Consider the following 27,270-nt stretch of genomic DNA (forward strand, 5'->3'; position numbering starts at 1 on the left):
AACTGAAAGATGTCAAAGCCTGACTGCTACCTGTCATGCAAAAACAGGACAGCAAGACACAGACATGAGATTCAGTCCTGTTAGAGGGCAGTGAGAGAGATTGTGCAATTCCATGCAGCACAAGATTTGTGTTCTCAAATCTTTGAAGGAGGCAGGATAAGTTGAGAAAGCTGTTTTCAAAAAAGCACATGGTTTCTTTGGCTTTGTTAAAAGAGGCATAGAGTACAAACGCAAGGAAGTTATGCTAACCTGTTATAAATCACTGGTTAGTCCTCAGCTGGAGTATTGTGCCCAATCCTGGGTACCATACTTCAGGAAGGATGTTAAGGCCTTGGAGAGGGTGCCGAGTAAATTGGCTCAAATGATAGCAGCGATGAGAGCCTTCAGTTATGTGGAGAGACTAGAGAAGCTATGATTGTTCTCCTTAGAGAAAGAAATTATTAGAGGAGATTTAATAGAGGCGTTGAAAATCATGATGGGTTTTGATCAAGTAAATAGGGAGAAACCTTTTCCACTGGTAGCTGGGTTGGTAATCAGAGGACACAGATTTAAGATAATTGGCAAAAGAACCGAGGGAGGAGATGATAAATTGCTTTACACAGTGAATTATGATCTGAAATGAACTGGCTGAAAGCGTGGTGAAACCAGGTTCAATGTCAATTTTCAAATGGGAATTAAAAAAGGGAAAATTTGCAGGACTATGGGGAAAGAAGCAGTGGGAGGATTTGGGGCCAGCTCTTTCAAAGAGCTGGCACAGGCAGTATGGGCTGAATGGCCTCCTCCTTTGATGTATGATTCTATCTTTGTGAATCTTCCAGCAACCTATTCAAATCAGCATTTCCAGGAGCTTGAGAGTAAGTTACGTATCCATCATTTTTGCCCAACAAAATGTGTGAGGAGAGACTTTAACTAGGAAGGAATTTTCAATAAAAATGACCCAGTAATAAATCAAACCCAAAATGTAGACATCTCTCTTCATCTGTTAAAACCTTTCCAGTAGTATTTTACTCTTAAGCAGCAATGGTGAAGAGGCAAGTTGCAGACGGCATGAATCGGTCAAGGGTCGAAAGAATAGGGTCATTCTGGCAATGGTGCTTAGTTGACCCCAAGCTTGGGTTTAAAAGTCTGCATGGTGTAGGAAAAAGGGAAGGTTGAGGGAGGTAAGTGTTAGCACAGTTTGGGGTCCCCTGAGTAGAGCAGGAGACTATGCAGGGGTCTTGACTTCAACACTGAGAATACATCAAGGAGGTACAGCATTTGGGTCGCATATTTGGAGCTAAGCCAGAACATTGAGTGAATTCAGTGGAACAATGACTTTGTTACAGTGCATCAATTAGAGATTAAGCTTGCAATGGAGAGAAGGCAGTTAGAGGCTAGAGATTAAAGGTGAGAGATGAGTCACTTACAAGACAAGTAGTTTCTTGTATTATGCCTGGAAATACAAGAGTGTGTTTGAAGAGCTTCTCTAGTTATTAGAGCAGTATTAAGTCTTAAGCAAACTTGGACTTTTTAGAGTATTGAGGTTTAAAAAAAGTGTTTGACATAAAAGAGGGAGGCAGCTTTAATTGTGGGGATGATGTGGAACGTGTATTTCAGATCCTGAGACCAGGAATGTCAATAAAGGCCGAGGGTGGAGATATCAAAGGTGAAAAATGCTGACCTTTGATTCAGTTTCTCAAGAAGCATGCAGGACGTTTCTCTTCAATCTAAAATTGAAAGAAAAAAGATATTTGTTACTCCATTGAATGGTATGGAGGAGATCAGTATGTAGCGATTCAGCAATTGTAAGATGAAAAAAGTCCTGACATTGTGTGTAAATTGAAGGAAGTCGGTGACTACAGAGTAGAATTATCAGCAAAGGATTGGATGATGAGTTGAGGTGAAGAACAGTTAGAGAGTGTGCAGTACTTGGAGAAGTCCCTAAATTAATGGAAAGATGGGTAGACAGCACAGCTTTACAAAGAAACCTGATTTTTATGAACATAACTTTGTGAGATGATTTATAGTGACTTCCTTGGAAGAGCACAATGCACTAGTCTATGAGTTAAGTACACCCAGAGTTTCTTGATTATCCCGTGAGCTGAATATAATCTGGTGTAGTTTCAGCTGCACCAGAGTTAAGAGTTTTTCTTCTTCATCCTGCATTACACATTGTGATTTTCATTCCTTATATGCAGATATTGGAGGAGATGGTAACACTAATGGACAGCCTGATGGTGTGGTATTCATCCGGATCAGAGTGGATGCAACTGTCCCAGCTCGGAGTGCGCCTTCTCCTCGGGTTTATTGCACAAGATAACATACAGGTACTAGGCAGAAATTGCTGCACCCAGCAAAAAGCATTTAATTGTTCCATTTATAAGCCATTGCTCAGTTGGTAGCACTTTAGCCTCTATGTCAGCATGTTGTAGTTTTGAGCCCCAATCAAAAGACTTTAATATAAAATCTAGGCTGACACTCCAGTGAAATACTGAGGGAGTGCTGCACTTTTAGAGGTGTCATCTTTCAGATGAGACAACCAAGGTCCTATCTGCCCTCTCGGATGGATGTAAAAACATCCCATGGCACTATTTCAAAGAGCAGCAGAGGATTTATCCCCAGTGTCCTGGCTAATATTTATCCCTCAACCAAAGCCACTTAAAATATATATCATCTGGTCATTATGACATTGCTGTTTGTGGGCCATCCTGTGTGCAAATTCTTTCTTTGTTTCCTACATTGCAGCAGTGGCAACACTTCAAAAGTGCTTCATTGCATGTAAAGTGCTTTGGGATGTTGTGAGGTCATGAAAGGTGCTATGTAAATGCAATTCTTTATTTGCAAAAACTAGCAGCAGTTGGTCACGTCATCAATTGTCTGTAGAAATCGCAGCACTTTGGGTTGAGTACAAGCTTTCTTTAACCTGTTGGCAAATTTAATTAGATCATAACTTTCCCATCTGTTAATTTTTATTATTTTCCTTGTTTAAACGTGTTTCTTAGTGTCAATATTACTATTAGCGTAAATAGGCAAAAAGAAACATGCGAGATTTTGTCCTTAGTGTTTAGTGTTGTATCATTCTTACCAATCAGAAGCCATTCTTTTTTTAAAACTTTAGGTGTGTGCCATGGCTGCAGCAAAACTCAACACTATACTGCAGACAAAAGAGATAGTCAACCGAGATGAAGCTTGTTTCCTCTTGGGGAAGCTGGAGGAAACCCTGACCAAGTCCATCAGGGAGAAAACTGAAACCTATTCTTTCCTGATCCCAATCATACGAACCTTGGTGTCCAAAATCTATGAGCTACTGTACATGAACCTGCACTTGCCAGCTCTGCCGCAAAGCAACGGCAGTCCTTCTTTCTTTGAGGACTTTCAGGAATACTGCGGATCCAATGAATGGCGTGTTTACATTGACAAATATGTACGTAGCATTTTGTTTCATTACCCATTGTTTGTTGACAGCCTTACATTCTCTACTCGAGTCTCTTTTTGGTCATTTGGGGGAAAAAATTCTGAACGAGGTATGTGTCATTGTGAACCCTTGTGACTCTCTCCTTGTTTCCAGATCATTCCTTCGATGAAGCAGTATGAAGTGGAAACATTCAGCAAAGGCCATGAGCACATGGCAATCTTCTGGAAGGAATGTTATGAAACTATGATGGTGAATTTGCACAAGAGAGAGCGGGAGAAAGGAGAAAGCAAACTCAAATTCCAGGTGAGTGGGCAGAATGTGAAAACAGTCAAAAACAAAAAAAAAATCTTGTTTTGACTTTTTCCATGTGTTTTTTCCATCGTGAAAGGAAAAACTAGAAGTTGCAGAAAACCTAGAACCACTGAATTCTGGGCAGCCACCTCTATTGGTCCTTAAAATTTCATGAAATTCTGTGAGATTTATCAGAAAAATTTTGTCTCCATGCACTGAAAGGGCAGCATATGAGCTGCCCAGTTCCTCCTTTCTAACCTGAGGTCAATGAGCCTTGTGGGTCTTCAATTCACAAGTTGCAGCCCTCTGCTACCTCCACCGGCTAATAACTCTAAATGGGTGCTTGCTAACCTATATTGGCTCCCCGTCCAGCAACAAATTGAATTTAAAATTCTCATCCTGGTTTTTAAATCCCTCCATAGCCTCACCACTCCCTGTCTCTAAGTTCCTGCAGTCCTACAACCCTCTGAAAACACTGTATTGCTCCAATTCTGACCTCCTGTGCATCTCCGGTTTTTTTCACTTCATTATTAGTGGCTGTGCCTTCAGCTATCTGGGCCTTGAGCTCTGGAATTCCCTCCGTAAACCTCCCCACCCCTCTCTTGTTTAAGACACTCATTAAAACTGTCCAATATCAAATTTTATCTGATAGTCCCATAAAGCACTTTGGGGCATTTTACTACGTTAAAGGGCTATGTCAATGCAAGTTGTTGTTGTTCAAGTTTGGATACTTGGACATTGGTGAGCTGTTCAACAGTAGGGTCACCATAGCCAAGTCTGAATCTGTCCTTGCTTAGCATCTGCTTCTAGCAGACTTAGCTGGATGCTGATCAGGAACAGGAGACCTGGCATGCAGCAAATTAACAAACAGCAGAGAGGTGACTTTGTCCCACCTATCTGGGCTGGATTGAAACTGGAGTTCTAGAAGTGAGTAACTGTGCTAGCCTCATGCAGCATTGAGTACCTTGACTTAATCATAAAATGTGCATCTTGTCATTGGCTCTCAAGATATTTCTTACATTGAGCATCCATGCTCTCAACATACCAGAACCTTAAGCTCTTTGCACTGACAGTGAGGAAACAGATTTTAAGATTATTGGCAAAGGAACCAGAAAGGACATGAGAATATTTTTTACACTACAAGTTAAGATCTGCTATCTGTCTAAAAGGATGGTAGAAACAGATTCGATAACACCTTTCAAAAGGACATTGGGTACACACTGAAAGGTAAATTTTGCAGGGCTGAGGGGAAAAAGTAGGGATTGCGAATAATTGAATAGCTTCTTTGAAAGAGCTGGCACAGGCACAATGGGTCAAATGGCCTCCTATGCAGTATGGTTCTCAGTATGGTAAGTGAAATGTCCAAATATTTGCTTATAAAGTACACAAACTTAGAATAGATCAACAAAAATGCTCTCTTCTGTAATATATAAAGAATTCTGTATAAATAAAATTAATAAGATTAGATGTGGATGAAGATGGCCATTCACCATATCCTACTATCCATCCTACTCAGACCTCCAGAAAGAACCTACAGTTCTACCCCTGCCCCTACATCACAGCATCAAATTGTATGGTTCCAGTGTTTTTCCTCCACTACCTGGCTCACTCCACATGTTAATCGTTTAGTGAAAAGCTTACGACATTTTAAGGACCGTTTATTTGCTTTGTCTTGGTGCTAGGAGTTTTTTGTTGAACCGTTCACCCGCAAAGCCAGACAAGAGAACCTGCGTTATAACAGCATGTTGAAACAGCTCAACAGCCAACACACAGCGACACTGAGACAGTGGAAGGCGGCACAGCACTATCTAACCTGTGAGCGAGGACCGTGGGCTGATAAGTACGTGACTTACAACAATCTCCATGACACGACGCAGTTCTGTATCGTGAACTTGATATCCTAACAGGATTTCAAAGACGTCTGGCTTTAGATTAATACTTTTTGCTTTATTTGTTCCTGGGATGTGGGTAACACTGCAAAGCTCATATTGATTTTCAATTCCTCGTTGCTCTGAATTGAATGGCTTGCTATTGTCACACTGCAGAGGACATCAAGTCAGTGAACATAGTGTGGGGCTGCAACTGTGCCTAGGCCAAACTTGGGGTAGCAGCTTTCCTTCACTGAGGACATTAGTTGGGTTTTTAACTGCCAGCTCACTTGGTCATTTTGTGTTTCTGGTGCTAGCCTATTTCATTTAATTGGACCGTTAAAGTTATTGCTTTGTTCCACTGTGAAGCCAAGTAATAAATATATAGTGATTTGAAACAAAGCCCACACTGTTTCAGGTATTGCATCATCAGATCTTTCTGTACCACATTTAACTCTACCAGGCACCAAGGTGTAAGCCGTGGCTTAGTGTGTAATAATCTCAGTGGTAGCATTTTCAACTCTGAGTCAAACGTTCAAGCCCCATCCAATGATCTGAACTTTTGACTCAGTTGAAAATGCTGCCTCTGAGATTACTACAGATTTGAATTTGTAATCTAAGATGACACTGAGTGAGTGCTGCTGTGTCAGAGGTGTTGTCTTTCAGATGACATTATTTGAAGCCCAATCTGCTGTCTTAGGTGGATGTAAAAGATCCCATGGCACTATGTATCCTGGCCAATCTTTAGCCCTCAACCAACAGCTAAAAACAAATTATCTGGTCATTATCTTATTGCTGTTTGAGGGACCTTGCTGTGTGCAAATTGGCTACCACGTTTTCTGCATTACAGCAGTGATTACAAGTCAGAAAAATACTTGATTAGCTCTAAAGCACTTTGGGATGTCCTGAGGTTGTGAAGGGTGCTATATAAATGTCAGTCTTCCTTTCCATTAAACCTTCCTTCAGCTCCCTTGACCCCTGTTCCTACTAAATTGCTTGATAGCCAACTTCCCTTCCTGGCCCCCATGATAGCTGACATCCATAACATTGCCTGTCTCCACCTTGACCTCAACACACCTATCTTTGAAACCCTCATCCATGCTTTTGTCACCTACAGGTTCGATTTCTGCAATGCACTCCTGGCTGGCTTCCAATTCTCCACCTTCTGTAAACTTCATCTCATCCAAAACTCTGCCTGCTTTCTATCCCACATCAAGTCCTGCTCACTTATCACCCCTGCTCTTGCTGAGTTCCATTTTCTCCCCTTGATCCAATGCTTCAAATTTAAAATTCTCATCTTCATGTTTAGGTCCCATCATGACCTCTCCGCTCCCTAACTTTCAATCCTCCTCCAGCATTACAATCTTCCCACTTCCATTCTCCATTCTTCTGACTCTTGTGCATTCCTTTCTGCCTGTGCACCCACATAAGTAGCTGCACTTTCAGCTGTCTAAGCTCTGGAATTCTCTCCATTAACTCCTCTTGGCCTTTCCACCTCCCTCTCATCTTTTAAGACTCTCCTTAAAACCCCAACTCTCTTGATCAAACTTTTGGTCACTTTTCTTGTTTTGTTGATTTTTGCCTCTGTGGAGTACTTTGGGAAGTTTTCTATTGTAAAGGCACTATATAAATGCATATTGTTGCCAGCATCTGATTTAATGGATCCTTTACCCTTGTTTCACTTGATAGAAATCTGGATTCTATGCACTGGAGGTTGTCCAGTGTGGAAAACTATTCCCGCATGAGGCTTAAGCTGGTCCAGGACTACAACTTTGACTTCCATACTGATGCAAGTGCACTACGTGACAACCTTGGTGAGTGCCTGGGCCAGTTGAGGCTCAGTTTAATATTGATGTCTATAATATGAACCAGTGGTACTCAATCAGCTACTGGGCCTTTGGAAAGTAGTCTTGCATATAGATTCAGATTCATGGTAAGATGGTGTCCTGCTAGAGGGATCAGATTCCAGCCCCTGTCATTTCTGTACCAAGTAGTTTTGCATTTTTTTAAATGCATACACAATGGACCAAGTTATCCCAGGTATATTTTGGTTGCCTCTTAACACTCAAAATATTGGCTAGAATTTAAAATGGCTACATACAAAGATAGTTCTTGTCAGCTGCTTAAGGGAAGCCCATATCTTGCTAGCCTTCTGTGAATAAGTCCTTGTTTACCTGTGCTGCAAGGCAAGACAATTCACTCAATTAGATGATGCTCAGAGTTGGAACTCCATCCTGGCCTCCACACACCTGTCACTGAAACCTTCACTTACAGGCTCACTTTCTTGCTTCCTATCCTCCACCTTTTGTAAATTTTAGGTCATCCAAAACTCAGCCTGTATTCTATCTCAAACCAAGTTCTGCTCACATCACTCTTGTCCTTGCTGACCTCCATTGGCTCCCCCTTACCTCAATGCTTCAAATTTAAAATATTCTTCCTATTTAAATCCTTTCTTGGTCCTACCCTTCCCTGTCTCTCAAACTTTCTCCAGTGCCACACCCTTCCCAAATATTATATTCTACTAACTCTGGCCTTGTGCGTTTCTCTCTCCATTTGCCCTACTGTTGTACGTGCCTTGTGGTGGTGCTGTCCATCATTTGCTTTCGCCCCGGGAGCGGGAGGTCATAAGTAATCATCTGATGGGAGCTCCAGTCTGGACTATTCGAGTGATTTCTCGCAATGTCAGAGTTACTACTCCTACCTGCTCCCTGCCCCCACCCCCATTTCTAAATTGTCAGGCTGCTTGTCTGACATCCAGCACTGGATGAGCAGAAATTGCCTCCAGTTACAAAAAGGATGTTGCAACACTGGAGAGAGTGGAAAGATTTGCACAGATAGAAGAACAGAAGTTATAGCTATCAGGAAGCTTTGAATAGGATGGGGCTCTTCTTTTAAAAAGAAGAGGGCTGATCTGATAGAGTGATTTAAGACTGTGAAGGAATTTGATAGGGTAGACAGAGAAAATGTTTCCACTTGTGGAGAATTCCAAAACTAGGGGTAATAAATATGACAGACACTGAAAAATCCAGTAATTAATTCAGGAGACACTTCTTTACCCAGAGAGTGGTTGGAGTACGGAACTTGCTACCGCATGGAGTAGTTAAGATGAATAGCATAGATGCATTTAAGGGGAGGCTACATAGGTACATAAGGGAGGAAAGAACTGAAGGATATTTAGACAGGGTTAGATGAAGTAGAGTGGGAGGAGGCTCATTCATATATAAACACTGGAACAGACCAGTTGGGCTGACTGCCCTGTTCATGTGCTTTAATATCTTTGTAAATAGTGGAAAGACCAAAGCCATTGCCTTCAGTCCCCACCATAAATTCCGTTCTTTAGCCACCGACTCCATCTCTTTCCCCAGCCATTGTTTGAGGCTGAACCAGACTGTTCCCAACCTTGATATTATATTTGAACTCAAGATGAGCTTCTGACCATATATCCGTGCCATCACTAAGACTGCCAATTTCCAGCTCCGTAACATCATCCAACTCCACCCTTGGTTCAGCTCATCTGCTAAGACCCTCATCCATGCTTTTGTTAACACTGGATTTGACTATTCCAACACACGCTGAGCTGGCCTCACATCTTTCACTCTCCGTAAATTTGTGGTGATTCAAAACTCCTCTGCTGTGTCCTAACTCATGCCAAGTCGAGTTCACCATCACCCTTTATTGGCTCCTGTTGAGCAAAGCCTCGACTTTCAAATTATCATTGTTGTTTTCAAATCCCTCCATGGCCTTGCCCCTTCCTATTTCTAATTGCCTTGAGCCCTACAACCTTCCAAGCTCTCTGCATTCCTCCAATTCTGACGTCTTGCACATTCTCGATCTTCATCGCTTCACAATTTGCAGCTGTGCCTTGAGCTGCCTAGGCGCTAAGCTCTGGAATTCCCTCCCTAAACCTCTCCACCTGTCTACTTTTTCCTCCTTTTAAGACACTCCTTAAACCTACCTCTCACCAAGTACTTGGTTAGTTGCCCTAATAGTTCCTTCGGTGGATTGGTCTCAAATTTTGTTTGATAACGCTCCTGTGAAGCATTTTGGGACATTTCACTACATTAAAGGTGCTATATAAATACTTGTTATATTAATTTTCATACTCCAAATAACACAGATGTATTAAAATAATGCATTAACTGAAATAGCTTTTGAAAATAATAGTAATGATGAAGCCTGTTGAAGAATCTGCTAAGTACAACTAAGCAAAGTTTCTATAGTGTTCCTCATGTATTAAAAATGCCTGCATGCGTTACAAGAAAGATGGGTGCTGAGTATTACAGATAAAGGGGAATAAAATCTTGGGAGCCATGTCCATTTTCCAAACATTGATAGGTGAACTATAATCCAAGGTTTTGTTGCCATATCAGAAAAGAATGGGTTAACAAACAAGTGCACCCCTTTTAAAAAAAAAATCATATACATGTGTCAAAAGATTGATGAAAACAGAGAGCAAACAGGATCATGTTTGAATGGTAAAAAAATCCAGTTGGGAATAAATGATCAAAAATAGAGTGAAGAGCTATTATGGGAGTTCACATTGACCTTGTGACCCATTCAGCTGTGGGTTGCTGTTGGAAATGGACATCTGTAGCACGGCAGGGGTTTTGTCAGACCGAGACAGCACCTTGTGCAAGCTGTGTATCACAAGGATGGTTATTGGTATAATTCTGCTATGATTTCAGATGCTCTTGATTGTGATCATTGCTAAGTGATAAATCTTTATGCTTCAAGTTTTCTCCGATTTTAGAGATACTCCTTTTAGCAATAGTTAATTATTATTTTCATGAAGTGAAATCCTCCACATCTGTACGGATCTGTTTGAAATATTACACAAGACAGTGATGATTAGACAGGACAGGATAGCTTGGATTTCTGCCTTATTGATGTACTCAGTACAAGGTGTACTACAGTCACCGGCTGCCCCGGCAAGGCATTTTTAGAGGAAGAATGAGGAGTGGCAATATAATCTAAATTATACAATTTAAAAGGGGGTGCAAGAACAGAGAGACCTGGGGGTTCACTTACACAAATATTTGAAGGTGTCAGGTCAAGTTGATAAAGCTGTTCAAAAAGAATATGTGATCCATGGCTTTATAACTGTAAGCAAAGAGGTAAAAATCAAGTTATGCTAAGTCGTTATGAATCACTGGTTCGGTCTCAGCTGGAGTATTGCGTCAAATTCTGGGCACCACAGTTTAGGAAGGATGTCAAACCTTGGAGAGGAGATTTACTAGAATACTACCAGGGATGAGGGACTTCAGTTATGTGGAGAAACTAGAGAAGCTGGAATTCTTCTCCTCCAGAGCAGTGAAGGTTACGGGGAGATTTATTAGAGCTATTCAAAATTATTAGAGGTTTTTATTACAGAGGGTTTTGATAGTTGATGGGGAGAAACTATTTCCAAAGGCAGGAGGTGCAGTAACCAGAGGACACAAAGTTAAGAACATAGCAGAATAACCATGGGGAGATGAGAAGTTATTTTACACAGCGAGTTATGATGATCTGGAGTGCACTGCCTAAAAAGGTAATGGAACCAGATTCAATAGTAACTTTCAAAAGGGAATTGGATATATACTTGAGAAGGAAAAAGTTGCAGGGCTATGGGAAAAGTGCATGGGGAACGTCGAATGGCCCATTCTGTCCTGAATGATTCTATGATTTCTCCTAATGTTTTATCTGTCAAGGGAGTAGCCATTGACTAAAATGCTTAATTACAGAAATCAGAATTAAGTTCTTTTCTTTGGGCTAAAAATTATAGTAAGCTTTGAGGTAAAGGTAAAAGTAAAATGATATTTTTAAAACTATACTCCACAGCTTTTGGAGCAGAAGTAAGAAATTGGAAGCGACAAGTAAAATCTGAGTAATTATCCAAACCCCAGTTTGTTACTAGTTGTGAGTTGTGTGAGAAGTGAGATGATTAGGACATTTTGGAAGCGCAAATTCTCGGGGAGAAAGTCTGAAAAGACTGGAAGGAAAATACAGAGGAGAAACGCTAGGTTCATTGGGTAAAATTGTTTCAAAAATTAGTCGAAACTATGATTTAAAATTTGGAAACAAAAAGGCCAGGCCATAATTAAATTTCTTCCCAACTCTAAGCAAAATAAGGTTAAGCTTTAAATTCCAGAAACAAAACTGAAATTAAAATTATTTCTCGTACTGAAACACTGATGCTCAATTCCTGATAGAAACAGACCTTGAAAAATGTTCGCACAAAACTGAAGACCCCTCCACTGACTCGTAGTTCTGCTCTCTGTTTTCCACTGCAACCAAGTGAGTGACTCTCTTGTTCCATGGCATCTGTCTTAGCCCACTGTTACTGAGCCATTGGGTTTGAGAGCTCCCTTTGCTTTTCCCTTCACTCCTTCTGAAAGAAACATGCTATCCACCAGGAGCTCCTTAGATAATACCTTCTGAAATCGAGATCTCCGAATTATCTCTCCTCTGCTAAACCCAGGCTGTTCTGCATCTGTACAGGGGTCCAACAGACTGCACCATCGAATGGTTCCTTGTTGTTGGAAGCAGTGAAGCAGGCCAAGGTCAGTGACCTGGAGGATGATCGATTAGCTGACGAAGATCTGAGTGTGCTCAGTAACATGTGAGTACTGGTTTGTCTGAGAATATCAGTCTGGGAAACTCTTGAATTCTCTCACCCCAAAAAATGTGTAATTGAAAAGTCTGAGGTCCTTGATATAGTGGGTGAACAGAAAAAATTGAGACGTTGAAAGCAAGTTATACACTGGTTACAGAATATCTTAAAAGATGGATAAAACATTCTTGCCTTAATCTGCTTGCAATAAATAAATATTCTCGTCTAATTCCCCTTTTATTAAATAATTCTACAACCAGAAAACTCACCTGGTTTCAATGACCTTCTTGCTCCTCTCCGCTGAGAAACTATTTAAAATGAATATATATGTGGTAATATATACCACATTTGATGCCGTGATATGATGCCAAGTCATCCACTATGAATTATTTCTTGATTAAACTTGCAATAATTGCAACACATTACTCCTTCACCTTAACTTGCAGTGAAATTTGACTTTAGTTAGTGACATGTTGATTGAAGACTGTAGCAGTTGCATTTTTAAGTTATGCTCAGAATATTGCAAGAAATTATTTTTTAAAAATTGTCACCTCTTCAGGCTTCAGTTATGCCTGTGCAAAAGTTTTGTCCTTTTTTAAGTTTCCAGTATCATTGTACAAAGCGAAGTATCGCCGCCACCTGCTGACAGCAAAAGTTCATACCATTTAACAGCACCACTACCTTTTCAGTGCCACAAAAATGACATGCATTAAAAGCTATTTTCTCATCGTTGTTGTGTTAAATTCTTACATAGTATTAGGCATGGGCCATTTAGTCCCTCAAGCCTTTTCAGAGCACTTAATATTCTGGCGGAGACTTCACTATTTACTCCTCCTTGTTTTCAAAAGCACATTTTATATGCATATTTATTTCAGAATTTTTTTCTTTCAGCTACACAGCAAAGATGGGAACAAGAGATTTATTTCTCCATGGCCATCAGTGGCATCTTATGGTCAGCCAAAAATAAGCTGAGAAAGTTGCCCATTATTCTAATTGAACAGCCTGACTCATACAGCACCGGAGGAGGCCATTCAGCCCATCATGCCCATGCTGGCTCTTTGATTAGTCCCACTCCCCTGCTCTTTCCCCATAGCCCTGCAAATGTTTCCTTTTCAAGTATATAACCAATTCCCTTTTGAAAGATGTAATGGAGTCTGCTTCCATCACCCTTTCAGGCAGTGAATTCCAGATCATCATAACTTGCTGCATAAAAAGAGATTCTCCTTGTCTCCCCTCTGGTTCTTTTGCCAATTATTTTAAATCTGTGTCTGTTTACTAGCCCTCCTACCAGTGGAAACGGTTTTTTATTTAATCTAACAAATTCCATCATAATTTTGAACACTTCTATAAAATCGCCCTTTAACCTTCTCTGCTCTAAGAAGAACCAACCCACCTCCTTTAGTCTCTGCACATAACTCAAATCCCTTATCCCTGGTGCCATTCTGGTAAATGTAACCTGTGCCAATGTCACAAATCCCACAGCAGTAAAACCTGTTCTATACAGGACTTCTTTCATCAGGTGTAAACTGAGCCTTGTGGCTTTAGTGTCATTAATTTAACTAATGCCAATGACTTTAAATCTGATCTGATCATAGTCTAATTGGTTTTACCACTGCCAATGGAATATATTCTGCTAAATAAGTTTATTTTGTCTTTCTCCGAGCTCTGCAGTCCATTTCAGTACTGTCTTTTTTCTTTCTCCCTCAGCAACGAGAAAGAGGAACAGAATCAGAAAGAAAAGCTGGTGATCTCCGAGGACTGTGACCTGATCACCATCATGGACGTTGTTTCAGGCCGCCTTGAAGTCACCACCCAGCACATCAATTTTTTTGATGGGAGTGTGGACAAAGAGGAAGGTAAGAGATGGTCCACAAATTCTGATCTGGAAAATCACTGGCTGCGTTAAGACTTCTTGTTAAACTATAACTTTTTATTCATCCTAGGGTGCACATGCTTGTGGGAAAATTGATGTGCTTGTCTATATTTTAGCTTGATACACTTCAGGCTGGTCTGCCGTAAGTGGGGAATTGTATTGATCATTCTGTGCCCTTTTAGTCTTTGTGTACTTAGAATCATAAAGCACAGAAGGAAGCCATTCAATCTGTGTCAGCTCTTTGAAAGAGCTATCTGTTATAACTACGTGGTGAGAGGTGTGGGTGGTTTCCACTGTTCAATTCCCACATGACTGTAGCAAGTGTTATTGTTATTAGGGTTTTAACCCCTTTGCATTTTATTTGTCAAATAAATAGACAGACAGGTTTTCTTGTAGGATTAAAACAGAAGATTAATTATTTACTGAGCAATATGCCTTATCCCAAAATTGTCACAACTGCACTCACATACACACACTCACATACATACATACACACACTCACATACATACATACACACACTCACATACATACATACACACTCACATACATACATACACACTCACATACATACATACACACTCACATACATACATACACACTCACATACATACTCACACACACACACACACACACACACACACACACACACACACACACACACACACACACACACACGAAGAAACCGATAGAGAAGAAAAGGGGTAAGTGGTTTGAAGTGTGGTCGGGTTTTGGGTTCATGTAAACCTGTTGAGCTTGGCTTAGTTGCAGGCATGAGGTTTTTCTCTGTTGCTTGAAAGTTCAGTTTGAAGATGATGGATCACTTCCAGTTCACTGCTGCACCAATTGCAAATGTGGAATATACAGCAGGCTGCCACCCTTTTTGGCTTACTGCATCTTCTCTCAGCCGGTCAGGCCTGGTGATGCTTTTTACTATCACTGTCTCTCTCTGCCTTTCTCTGTCTCTCCCCCTTTCTCTGTCTCTCGGTCTCGCCCCCTCTCGGTCTCCAGAGAGCTGCTTTTAAGGTCAAAAATGGTTTCACACCTTTGCCTTTGTTGGGAGACAGAGATTTTCCTCCCTGAAATGACCAACAATGGCCCAGGATTTGGCTGCTTCACACCTTAATTTCAGAAGAACTCATTCAGTTCAAAAAAAAATCTTAGGATGGTGCAATTGACACCTCTTAGCTTGGAATGCATTCTTTTGCTCATAAAGACAGTCGACAGTTTGAATATCAAACCCAGGCCTTTTGACCTTTGGAGACCATTTTGTGACACATTGTTCACTTTTTTAAAAGGCTGTGTTTGGTGACAATGCAACCATTACGTGACACAGTACTGGCATATGCGCAAATGCAGCCTCATCCACTGAAATGTCACTGTCTGCAACGTCTCAGGCAGCTGCCAGTAATAAAGATGGCCCTGCTCAATTTATCACAAAAAACAAATTAAACCCGAACTCCTTCAATGGCTGTAATCACCACCTCCATTCCACCCCCAACAGTACCCCATGGAGCGAGCAGCCGGGGGTGGAAGCAGAGAGCGATTGGCTGAGGGGGCGGGGGCGGGGGTGGGGAAAGCGGCGGGAGTGAGTGGCTGAGAGAAGGCAGCGGCGAGGTGGGGGGAAGCGGTGATTGAAGCAGGGATGGAGCAGCGAGTAGTCAGGAGCGGGAAATTGAAAGCGGTGATTGAAGTGGAGATGGCGGGAGGGAGCGGGGTATTGTTCGGGGGAATGGGGGCAGCGATCGCGGCTATTGAGGGGCTATTAAGGACGTCATTACGTGGTGATGTCAGTGGGTACATGTGCGCGATGACATCCGCGATTGCTCTGTACATGCTCTGCGTTGTCAGGAGTCATAGTTTTTAAACGATAAGTCCATTTTTATAACTTCAGGTTGATTTTTTGTAATTTCAATCACTGCACTTTATTTGAGCATCACATGTCCAATTAGTCTTTTTCCATCCTCTTTCCCCATGGCTCTGTAAATTTTCCCTTTTCAAGTATATATCCAATTCCCTTTTCAATGTTACTATAGAATCTGCTTCCACCACCTTTGGCAGCGCATTCCAGATCGTAACAACTCTCTGTTTAAAAAAGATTCTCCTAATCTCCCCTCTGGTTCTTTTACCAATTACTTTACATTTGTCTCCCCTGGTTACTGTAGCCAGTGGAAACAGTTTATCCTTTTTTTTAATCAAAATCACTTAGAATTTTGAACATCTCTATTAAATATCCCCTTAACCTTCTTAATCCACTTGGGGATTTTCCAACTGTAGTGGAAATATTGTGAGAAATGCATTAAATACAACAAAAACTAATGGTTTCTTCCTGACCTACATGTCATTAAAAATGTATAACTGTTTACTGTTTGCCCAAACTCTCCCAGAGGTGCATTGCATAGCTACACGAAGTTTAGATTAGCTGCAGGCTGACAGTCAGGTGTGGCTGGTTGGAAAGTAGTCAAACAAAAACAAATTTAGAAGGAATTACAGCAAGAAAGCATGGTATTAAACGCAGATAAAGCGCAGGTTGAGGAGCTACGTGTTACAGAGTAGGGTTACCAATCCTTCAGGAATCAGGAATTGATGACTAATCTTTAGGACACTGCTGTAAGCAATTTGGGAGAAAAATCATAGGGGCATTAAAAATTGTCTTTCTAAAAATAAATTTAAAATTCTTTGGAAACACTTTGGTTATTAGTTATAAAAATGAAAGAGGAGAAAAGACTGTTGGACTGATTGTCAAAAATCATCTAGTTGGTTCGTGAAGAATGTATTTGTTTTCCAATTGGTGTTGGAAGGCAGTGCATTATGAGTATGGATGTGTTGGGACGTCGAATGGGAGGGTTGATGGGATGGGGTGATTGGAGGTCATTTGATGACCCCTACAGGAATATGTCCAACCAAAATTGCCAACCCTGGTTCAGGGGCCGTCATCAAATAGAACACTCCTTATTTTGGTTGTCATCTGCAAAATGCTAGCAAAATGCATGTGTGCTTCCTGAGAACGCAGTCTTGTTAATGATAATGAAAAAAGACAATTAAGAGTGTAGTGGGATGTGTGATTTGCATCCCCACAGATCATTTCTGCATCTCTATTTTATTGAAGAGATAAAGTTGAAATGTATGGTTGTTTTTGCACTGCAGGGGTGGGCTATGATTTTAAGTGGCCCCTCGCTCAGCTGCGTGAGATTCACCTGCGCCGCTACAACTTGAGAAGGTCAGCACTGGAGATCTTCCTGATCGACCAAACTAACTACTTCCTGAACTTCAAAAAAGAGGTGAGACTAAAATGAACTCTTAAGAAGAATGGTGCTCGTTGCCTCAAGTGAGTGGCAATTCTGCTTCAAACAGGGGCAAAATGTGTCTGGGCAGCCCTTTGCTCCCATCAATCTTGTCTGCAGGGATGACTAATGACACCCATTTGTCTCCCTCACCTCAAAGGAACTGGCATAGGAACAGGCGTAAGCTATTTAACCCCTTGATCCTATTCTGTGATTCAGTGAGATCATGACTGATCTGTGACCTAACTCCATACCATATACCCACCTTTGCCTCATAATCCTTAATACCTTTGATAACAAAAATCTATCAATCTCAGATTTAAAATTAACAATTAATCTAGCAGCAGTTGCCATTTTACAGAAGTAAGTTCCAAACTTCTAACACCATTTGGGTGTCGAAGTGTTTCCTAATTTCACTTCTGAAAGGACTGGCCCTAACTTTTAAACTATGCCCCTTAGTCCAAGACTCCCCACCCAGTGGGATTAGTTTCTCTTTATCTACCTTATATGCCTAGTTTGTGTAATCCCTCCTGGTAATTTAACCCTTGGAGTCGAGGTATCATTCTTGTACAGCTTTGCTGCACTGCCTCCTAACCTGTGATGTCCAGAACCACTTACAATGGCTCAGGTGTAGTCTTACCAGTGCTGTGTATAGCTGAAACATAACTTCTACCCACTTGTATTCTAGGTATAAAGACCAACATTATTTTCTGTACCTGTTCATGACATTTTAATAATTTAGGTACCCAGACCTCAAGTCTCTTTGGACCTCCACTGTTTCGAGCTTTTCATCATTTAGAAAGTACCCTGTTTTATCCTTTTTAGGTCCAAAGTGGATGATCTTGCAAAAACCTGCATTGAAATCTGTTTGCCTCAGTTTTGCCCATTCACTTAAACTATTAATATCTCTTTGTAATTTATGCTTCCATCTACACTGCTTACAATGCTGCCTATCTTTGTGCCTTCGGCAAATTTGGATATGTGGCTTTGTTATCCCATCGTCTGAGTTGTTAATAAATACGATGAATAGTTGAGGCCACAACACAGTTCCTTGCAGGACACCACTCATCACATCCTGCCAATTAGAGTGCCTTCCCATTATCCCTACTCGCTGTCTCTGTCTCCTTCCGCCCAGCCAGTTTCCTAACCAGGTCAATAATTTGCCTTCAGTTCCTTGGGATTCAACTTGAGCTAACAGTCTGTTAGGAGGGACTTTACCAAATGCCATCTGGGAGTCCATATATGTAATATCCATAGACATTCCACTACTTTAGTCATCTCTTCAAAAATTCAGTCAGGTTCACTGGGCCTGACCTACCCTTTACAAATCCATGCTGGCTGTCTGTGAACAGCTGAAAATTTTCAAGCTATTCAGTCACCCTATCCTTAATTATAGACTCGCAATTTCCTGACTGCAGATGTTAGGCTGAACCATTATGGTTAGATGTCACTACTTATGAAATAACCAGTAGGGGATTGGCTAGAATTCTCAATGTGACATGCTGTCAGCTTCTGGGAAACTGTAGAAGAGGGTACTGCTTTCTGAAAGTGAAAAATAACTGCTGAGTAAATCCAAATCAAAATGTGTAGTTTTTGGGTTGCTTTTCTCCACCAGTCCTTCTGTAGAGTACTGTTCAGACTAGTTTTGAAGTCAGGTTGTGTATGTATTTGTGTTCACTGCTGTCATTTGCCATTCTTGCCAAATGATCTGTTCTTTCCTTCCTCAATTTTAGGTGAGAAACAAAGTCTACAGCCGTATATTGTCCCTTCGACCCCCCAACCTATATGGCACGCGATCACCCCAGGAACTGCTGAAGGCTTCAGGACTTACGCAGGTATTATTATCAGAAGGGTTAAGTGCTAACCATAAATTCCCTTTAACAGCAGCAATGTGTCACAACATGAGGCAAAATGCTATAAGCCTCAGGGTTTCCCCATTATTCCCATCCTGTAACAAGAGGTGACACAATAAGAAAAGGTGGTACATGCAGTTTAATCATTGAATAAGGAATTTACAACAGACAAGTGACAACAACAATGCATTCAGACTCAGAAAACTTCGGGCAGATGTTGGAGATAGGAATCTAGGAACAGCAGTAGCTCATCCAGCCCTTTCAGCCTGTTCATCCATTCAGTTAAATCATGGCCTATCTATTTCTCAACTCCATTTACCTGCCTTGATTATTTCTAGCACTTTGTTTGTTATGGTATGCTTTTTTTTTTGTTCTTTCACGGGATGTGTACGTCCCTGGCAATGCCAGCATTTGTTGCCCATCCCTAATTGCCCTTGACAACTGAGTGGCTTGCTAGGCCATTTCAGAGGGCAGTTAAGAATCAACCACATTGCTATGGATCTGGAGTCACATGTAGGATGGCAGATTTCCTTCCCTAAAGCACAATAGTGAACCAGATAGTTTTATGGCAGCATTACTGAGACTTGCTTACGACTCCAAATTTTTATTAATTAAGTGAATTTAAATTCCACCAGCTGTCCTGTTCCCTGGACATTAGCCTGAGCCTCTGGATTACTAGTTACTGGTTTGGCTCTGCAGCTTAGTTGGTTAAAGTGTGCCCAGTTTGTTAATGAGAATCACAATGGATGTAGGGGCCCATTCTATGGTCCTGTGTGGCACTGTTCCTCATGTGAAATGCACATCACAACTGTACTCACCTATCCTTGCCTGAATTTAAGAGTTCACATTATTGGAGTTATTTAGGAACATAGGAGCAGGAGTAGGCCATTCAACCCATCGAGCTTGTTCCACTATTCAATTAGCTCATGGCTGATCTGTCTGTCAACTCAATTTGCCATTCTTGTTTCCATAGCCCTTAACAAAAGCTAAAATCTATCAATCTCAGTTTTGAAATTTTCAGTAGATTCTGACCCCACCCCCCACCTCCTCCAGCCTCAACAGCTTTTAGGAGGAAAGAGTTCCAGATTTACACCACACTTTGTGTAAAGTGGTGTTTGCTGTTCTGCGCTCCCCAACCCTATCAACTCCTTTAATCAAAAACACCTCAAACTTGTTTCTTGTTAACACAAAAGCAAAATTATGACCATAATATAGCATTGTAATCATGATGTGGTTATCATCCCATTAACACCATTTGATTAGCTGTTGTGAAACATCTTCCGATTTCAGAGAGCAGCCTTTTTGACTGATATTGTTTTAGGTGTGTGGGGGAGATTGGTGGAGGCGATGGTAAATTATTCACGGTGAGATGTGTACTGAAAATCAGCACAAACTTTGAAACGTATATCAGCAAATATAATACTGATATGCACACGGAAGTAAGAAATAGTGGTGGCATCAGTATTGGCTATAAAGTAGGAATCATTGCAGTTCATGGTGAAATATCTCCTGATGTTGAGTAACTGAGTTCATGCTTGAATGTGAAAGAAAGAGCAAAGTCGCATTTATACAGCACTGTATCACATCCTCTGGATGTTCATTGCACTGTACTACCAATAGATTGATTTTGAAGTGCAGTCGCTGTTATGCAGACAAACATGGCAATCAATTTACAGATAACAAAGTCCCACAGTTGAATTTTCAGCTGATCCATTTTTGCCAGCATTGGTTGCAAGAAGTAATCAGACCACTGTGACAATGCCCTACTCCTCTTCAAACAGTGCCATAAGAACTTTTACAACCGGCTGAGCTTATAGACAAGACCTCAGTTTAACCTCTCGTTTTAAAAATGCCACTTCTGGACAAAGCAGCAATCACTCAGTACTGCACTGAACTTCAGCAAAGGCCCTTGAATTCCTGGAGACACTTGAATTCTGAGCTCTTCCTCATGAGTGAGTGACTCATAGTAACCTGTTACCAGGATGTGGTGTCCATGGCTTGTAGTATTGTGGGAGAGTCCTGCTTGATTTTTATTCTGTGGTTTCTACTGCCTCAGGTGCCCAATCCTTAACTGAGAGGGGTGTAGGTGACCTTTTCTCAGAGATTCCACTGAAAGATCCATGTCAATGTGACATGTTGTCCTGGCAACTCTTTCATTTATGTATTATTCTCCTGCATATTATCTCAAAGTGATGGGTTGGGGAGAAAAAGAAGACTCAGCTGTGTCTGTCTTCTCCTTCAGAAATGGGTGAATCGAGAGATTTCAAACTTCGACTACCTCATACAACTAAACTCTATCGCAGGAAGAACTTACAACGACCTTGCTCAGTATCCGGTGGTATGTAGAATAATTTTTTCAAGTCTAGCATGCAAGTGTAACTAACTTCTGGCCCTTTAATTGGTGTATGTTTGATGAGCAGTGTGGGTTCTTTAATAATGAAGGTTCTTACTACCATAACTTCACAAGGCTGCAAAAAAAGGCCATAAGTTCAGTGGCTCCAAGTTGGTACCTAACCCCAAAATACCCCATGTCAGGAATAAGAACATAAGAAATGGGAATAGGAGGAGACCACAAGGCCCGTTGAGCCTGCTCCACTATTCAATACAATCATGAAGACCAAAACTGCACAAAGTATTCTTGGTGTGATATTCCAGGATAGCTCCATGGACAAGCTGGAGGGCTGTAAAAAGCCACCTTAAGTAAAGTGAAGTGCCCTCTTCCCAAATCATTCTCTACCCTTTTACGAGGTCCTCTCACTGGTTGCCTTTAATGGTTTAGTCAACTAAAATAAAGGCATTGGGTTATCACGTTATGTCTTCATTTCTGAGAGAGGGTTTGATTCCAACTCATGTTGCTGGAATAGAAGTGAATATCGTGTACCTACTGAATGTAAGGAACCCAAGTGAAATGAAATTGGGAAATCCCAAGGCAGATATAAGTGGGAACAGGGCAAAAGTGTTTAGTTTAGAGATACAGCACTTTAACAGGCCCTTCGGCCCACCGAGTCTGTGCCGACCATCAACCACCCATTTATACTAATCCTACACTAATCCCGTATTCCTATCACATCCCCACCTGTCCCTATATATTTCCCTACCACCTACCTATACTAGGGGCAATTTATGATGGCCAATTAACCTATCAACCTGCAAGTCTTTGGCATGTGGGAGGAAACCGGAGCACCCGGAGGAAACCCACACAGACACAGGGAGAACTTGCAAACTCCGCACAGGCAGTACCCAGAATCGAACCCGGGTCCCTGGAGCTGTGAGGCTGCAGTGCTAACCACTGCGCCACTGTGTGTTCCTCTGCACTTTTAGCAGTGTCACAGTCAAAGCAAATGGTAGCTGATGTTTGAAGTGAGAAAGTTCATTCAGGTATGGTTGGAGTGCATTTCTGAGGCTTGGATTAAAGCTCATTGTTTAGACTACAAGAAATTCCACTTTTTGTGTTGCACCTGATAAAGGTGGAAATAATATTTAATTCCTCAACAATAACACTCCAATTTTGAACACAAAGAATATGTAAGTACCCAGGTGTATGAAATATGAGATGCATCCAAGGGTATTGAGGGAAGTGAGAGTGGAAATTGCAGAAGCACTGGCCATAATTTTTCAGTCTTCTTCAGACTCGGGGGCGGTGTCAGAGAAAATTGCAAATGTTACATTTTGTGCAATTGTACAATACAACAATTGTTCAAAAAAGGGTGTAAAGATAAGCCCAGAAACTACAGGCCAATCAGTTTAACTTCGGTGGTGGGGAAATTTCTAGAAACAATAATTTGGGACAAAATTAATAGTTACTTGGACAAATGCGGGTTAATTAAAGAAAGCCAGCACGGATTTGTCAAGAAAAAATCGTGTTTAACTAACTTGCTGGAGTTTTTTGAAGAGGTAACAGAGAAGGTTGATGAGGGCAGTGCTGTTGATGTGGTGTACGTGGACTTGCAAAAAGCATTTGAAACAGTACCGCACAACAGACCTGTGAGCAAAGTAATGGAAGCTCATGGAATAAAAGGGACAGTAGCAACAGAAATATGAAATTTGCTGAGTGATAGGAAACAGAGAGTCGTGGTTAATGGACGTTTTTCGGACTAGAAGGTTTGTAGTGGAGTTGCCCAGGGATCAGTGTTGGGACCCTTGTTCTTCCTGATATATATTAATGATCTAGACCTGATGTACAGGGCACAATTTCAAAATTTGCAGCCGATACAAAACTTGGAAGCATTGTGAACTGTGAGGCAGATAGTGTGGAACTTAAAAAGGACATAGACAAGTTGGTGGAATGGGCAGACAGATGGCAGATGAAGTTCAATGCGGAGAAGTGTGAAGTCATTCATTTTGGTAGGAAGAACATGGACAGAAAATATAGAATAAAGGGTACAATTCTAAAGGGGCAGAGAGACCTGAGTGTATATGTGCATAAGTCATTGAAGGTGGCAGGACAGGTTGAGAGAGCAGTTAATAAAGCATACAGTATCCTAGACTTTCTTAATAGGGGCATAGAGTACAAGAGCAAGGAAGTTATGTTAAACTTGTATAAGACATTAGTTTGGTCTCAGCTGGAGTATTGCATCCAGTTATGTTCACCACACTTAAGCAAGGATGTATAAGCATCGGAGAGAGCGCAGAAAAGATTCACGAGAATGGTTCCAGGGATGAGGAACTTTAATTACTAAGACGGATTGGAAAAGTTGGGACTGTTTTCCTTGGAGAAGAGGAGGCTGAGAGGGGACCTGATAGCACTATTCAAAATCATGAAGGGTGTAGACAGAGCAGATAGGGAAAAACGGTTCCCACTTACAAAAGGATCAAGAACGAGAGGGCACAGATTTAAGGTATTTGGCAAAAGAAGCAATGACAACAGGAGGAAAAACTTTTTCACGCAGCAAGTGGTTAGGATCTGGAATGCACTGCCAGCGTATGTGTGGTGGAGGCAGATTCAATTGAGGCATTCAAAAGGGAGTTAGATAGTTATGTGAAAAGGAAGAATGTGCAGAGTTATGGGGAGACGGTGGGGGAATGGCGCTAAGTGAATTGCTCACTCACACAGCCGGTGCAGACCCAATGGGCCAAATGGCCTCCTTCTGTGCTATAACAATTCTGTGATTCTATGAAGTATATATAGTGCTTTTGTTAAGAAGACCAGAGGGAGCAGTGGGGTGTGGTAAGTGAGGAGTAAAACCAATAGCGTGGCATGGGTGGGGGCACTATGCAGTATCACTCTTCTGCTAGCGGCATTTTTAGTCATATGCTACGAGCCAGTTTCCAAATCCAAATTGAGGTTATTCAGATCACTGAGGAATCTAACTGAACCAGTTCTGGTTAGGTGTAACATTTGTGATATTGCATTTTGATGTTCCAAATATTTCTATGTGCCTGTCTCATCGGGCAGTATGTTACCAGGCTTTCATATAATTTTTTTTAAAATTTAATTTTTATTTTTTTTTCTTTTTTTTTTAAATAAAAATATCGGGCAGTATGTTACCAGGCTGACAATACATTATTGTTCTCAATAAATCTTTGAGAAATACTTTACATATGCAGTGGAAGATATTGTATAAATTCAGGGGTAGTATGATAAAGAAAGCACCACATGGTGGTATCTGGAGAGATTCATTAACACGTTCCTACCTTGCCACCTTCTGTGTAATGTCTATAACAGGGTTGTCCAACCTTTTCTTGTGGGGGGCCACATTACAATTTTGTCTGACATGAAGGTGTTAAAAATTTATCTTGCTGTTCATCAAAACAACAACAAATGTGCATTTTTGTGAAGAAGCTTTCAATGAGAAGATTAATTTATTGACTTACTTTCTCATCACTATGTTGGACATCGATTTAGTGAAATACCTGGCATTTTTTTGCTTACACAAGTAGTCAGTGTTTGCCTGCACACTTGTAGCGATGCGGAATATTCCGGATAGATATTCAATGTCAGGAGTGATCTTCTCTCTCTCTTTCTTTTTCTCTCTCTGTCTGTCCGTCTGTCTCCCCCCTCACTGTGTTGTTGCCTCTCTTTCACTCTCTGTCACCCCCTTTCTCTTTCTCTCTCTCTCTCTCTCCCTGTCGCCCCCTCTCTCTCTCTCTCTCCCTGTCGCCCCCTCTCTCTCTCTCTCTCTCTCTCCCTGTCGCCCCCTCTCTCTCTCTCTCTCTCCCTGTCGCCCCCTCTCTCTCTCTCCCTGTCGCCCCCTCTCTCTCTCTCCCTGTCGCCCCCTCTCTCTCTCTCTCTCTCTCTCCCTGTCGCCCCCTCTCTCTCTCTCCCTGTCGCCCCCTCTCTCTCTCTCTCCCTGTCGCCCCCTCTCTCTCTCTCTCTCTCTCCCTGTCGCCCCCTCTCTCTCTCTCTCCCTGTCGCCCCCTCTCTCTCTCTCTCTCCCTGTCGCCCCCTCTCTCTCTCTCTCTCTCCCTGTCGCCCCCTCTCTCTCTCTCTCCCTGTCGCCCCCTCTCTCTCTCTCTCTCCCTGTCGCCCCCTCTCTCTCTCTCTCCCTGTCGCCCCCTCTCTCTCTCTCTCCCTGTCGCCCCCTCTCTCTCTCTCTCCCTGTCGCCCCCTCTCTCTCTCTCTCCCTGTCGCCCCCTCTCTCTCTCTCTCCCTGTCGCCCCCTCTCTCTCTCTCTCCCTGTCGCCCCCTCTCTCTCTCTCTCTCTCCCTGTCGCCCCCTCTCTCTCTCTCTCTCCCTGTCGCCCCCTCTCTCTCTCTCTCTCCCTGTCGCCCCCTCTCTCTCTCTCTCTCTCCCTGTCGCCCCCTCTCTCTCTCTCTCTCCCTGTCGCCCCCTCTCTCTCTCTCTCTCCCTGTCGCCCCCTCTCTCTCTCTCTCTCCCTGTCGCCCCCTCTCTCTCTCTCTCTCCCTGTCGCCCCCTCTCTCTCTCTCTCTCCCTGTCGCCCCCTCTCTCTCTCTCTCTCCCTGTCGCCCCCTCTCTCTCTCTCTCTCCCTGTCGCCCCCTCTCTCTCTCTCTCTCTCCCTGTCGCCCCCTCTCTCTCTCTCTCTCCCTGTCGCCCCCTCTCTCTCCCTGTCGCCCCCTCTCTCTCTCTCTCTCCCTGTCGCCCCCTCTCTCTCTCTCTCTCCCTGTCGCCCCCTCTCTCTCTCTCTCTCCCTGTCGCCCCCTCTCTCTCTCTCTCTCCCTGTCTCGCCCCCTCTCTCTCTCTCTCTCTCTCCTGTCGCCCCCTCTCTCTCTCTCTCTCCCTGTCGCCCCCTCTCTCTCTCTCTCTCCCTGTCGCCCCCTCTCTCTCTCTCTCTCCCTGTCGCCCCCTCTCTCTCTCTCTCTCCCTGTCGCCCCCTCTCTCTCTCTCTCTCCCTGTCGCCCCCTCTCTCTCTCTCTCTCCCTGTCGCCCCCTCTCTCTCTCTCTCTCCCTGTCGCCCCCTCTCTCTCTCTCTCTCCCTGTCGCCCCCTCTCTCTCTCTCTCTCCCTGTCGCCCCCTCTCTCTCTCTCTCTCCCTGTCGCCCCCTCTCTCTCTCTCTCTCCCTGTCGCCCCCTCTCTCTCTCTCTCTCCCTGTCGCCCCCTCTCTCTCTCTCTCTCCCTGTCGCCCCCTCTCTCTCTCTCTCTCCCTGTCGCCCCCTCTCTCTCTCTCTCTCCCTGTCGCCCCCTCTCTCTCTCTCTCTCTCCTGTCGCCCCCTCTCTCTCTCTCTCTCTCCCTGTCGCCCCCTCTCTCTCTCTCTCTCCCTGTCGCCCCCTCTCTCTCTCTCTCTCCCTGTCGCCCCCTCTCTCTCTCTCTCTCCCTGTCGCCCCCTCTCTCTCTCTCTCTCCCTGTCGCCCCTCTCTCTCTCTCTCTCCCTGTCGCCCCCTCTCTCTCTCTCCCTGTCGCCCCCTCTCTCTCTCTCTCTCTCTCCCTGTCGCCCCCCTCTCTCTCTCTCTCTCTCTCCCCTGTCGCCCCCCTCTCTCTCTCTCTCTCTCTCCCCTGTCGCCCCCCCTCTCTCTCTCTCTCTCTCTCTCTCTCTCCCTGTCGCCCCCTCTCTCTCTCTCTCTCTCTCTCTCCCCCTGTCGCCCCCCCCTCTCTCTCTCTCTCCCTGTCGCCCCCTCTCTCTCTCTCTCTCCCTGTCGCCCCCTCTCTCTCTCTCTCTCTCTCTGTCGCCCCCTCTCTCTCTCTCTCCCTGTCGCCCCCTCTCTCTCTCTCTCTCCCTGTCG

General features: G+C 42.9%; 1 protein-coding gene across 6 annotated transcripts in view; it reads left to right on the forward strand.

Moving 5' to 3' along the window:
• The window catches only part of nbeal1 (neurobeachin-like 1), a 282,280-nt gene that overhangs the window by 209,931 nt on the left and 45,079 nt on the right, over positions 1-27,270 (forward strand). For all 6 annotated transcript variants that reach the window (XM_068036045.1, XM_068036049.1, XM_068036043.1 and 3 more), the window contains 10 exons: positions 2,178-2,306; positions 3,098-3,403; positions 3,548-3,697; positions 5,368-5,525; positions 7,243-7,367; positions 12,031-12,151; positions 13,850-13,998; positions 17,161-17,294; positions 19,031-19,132; positions 21,393-21,488. In XM_068036045.1, the coding sequence (XP_067892146.1) occupies positions 2,178-2,306; positions 3,098-3,403; positions 3,548-3,697; positions 5,368-5,525; positions 7,243-7,367; positions 12,031-12,151; positions 13,850-13,998; positions 17,161-17,294; positions 19,031-19,132; positions 21,393-21,488 (1,470 nt within the window). The remainder of the gene's footprint in view (positions 1-2,177; positions 2,307-3,097; positions 3,404-3,547; positions 3,698-5,367; positions 5,526-7,242; positions 7,368-12,030; positions 12,152-13,849; positions 13,999-17,160; positions 17,295-19,030; positions 19,133-21,392; positions 21,489-27,270) is intronic.

The sequence above is a fragment of the Heterodontus francisci genome, chromosome 7, assembly GCF_036365525.1.
Source record: "Heterodontus francisci isolate sHetFra1 chromosome 7, sHetFra1.hap1, whole genome shotgun sequence".
NCBI lineage: Eukaryota > Metazoa > Chordata > Chondrichthyes > Heterodontiformes > Heterodontidae > Heterodontus > Heterodontus francisci.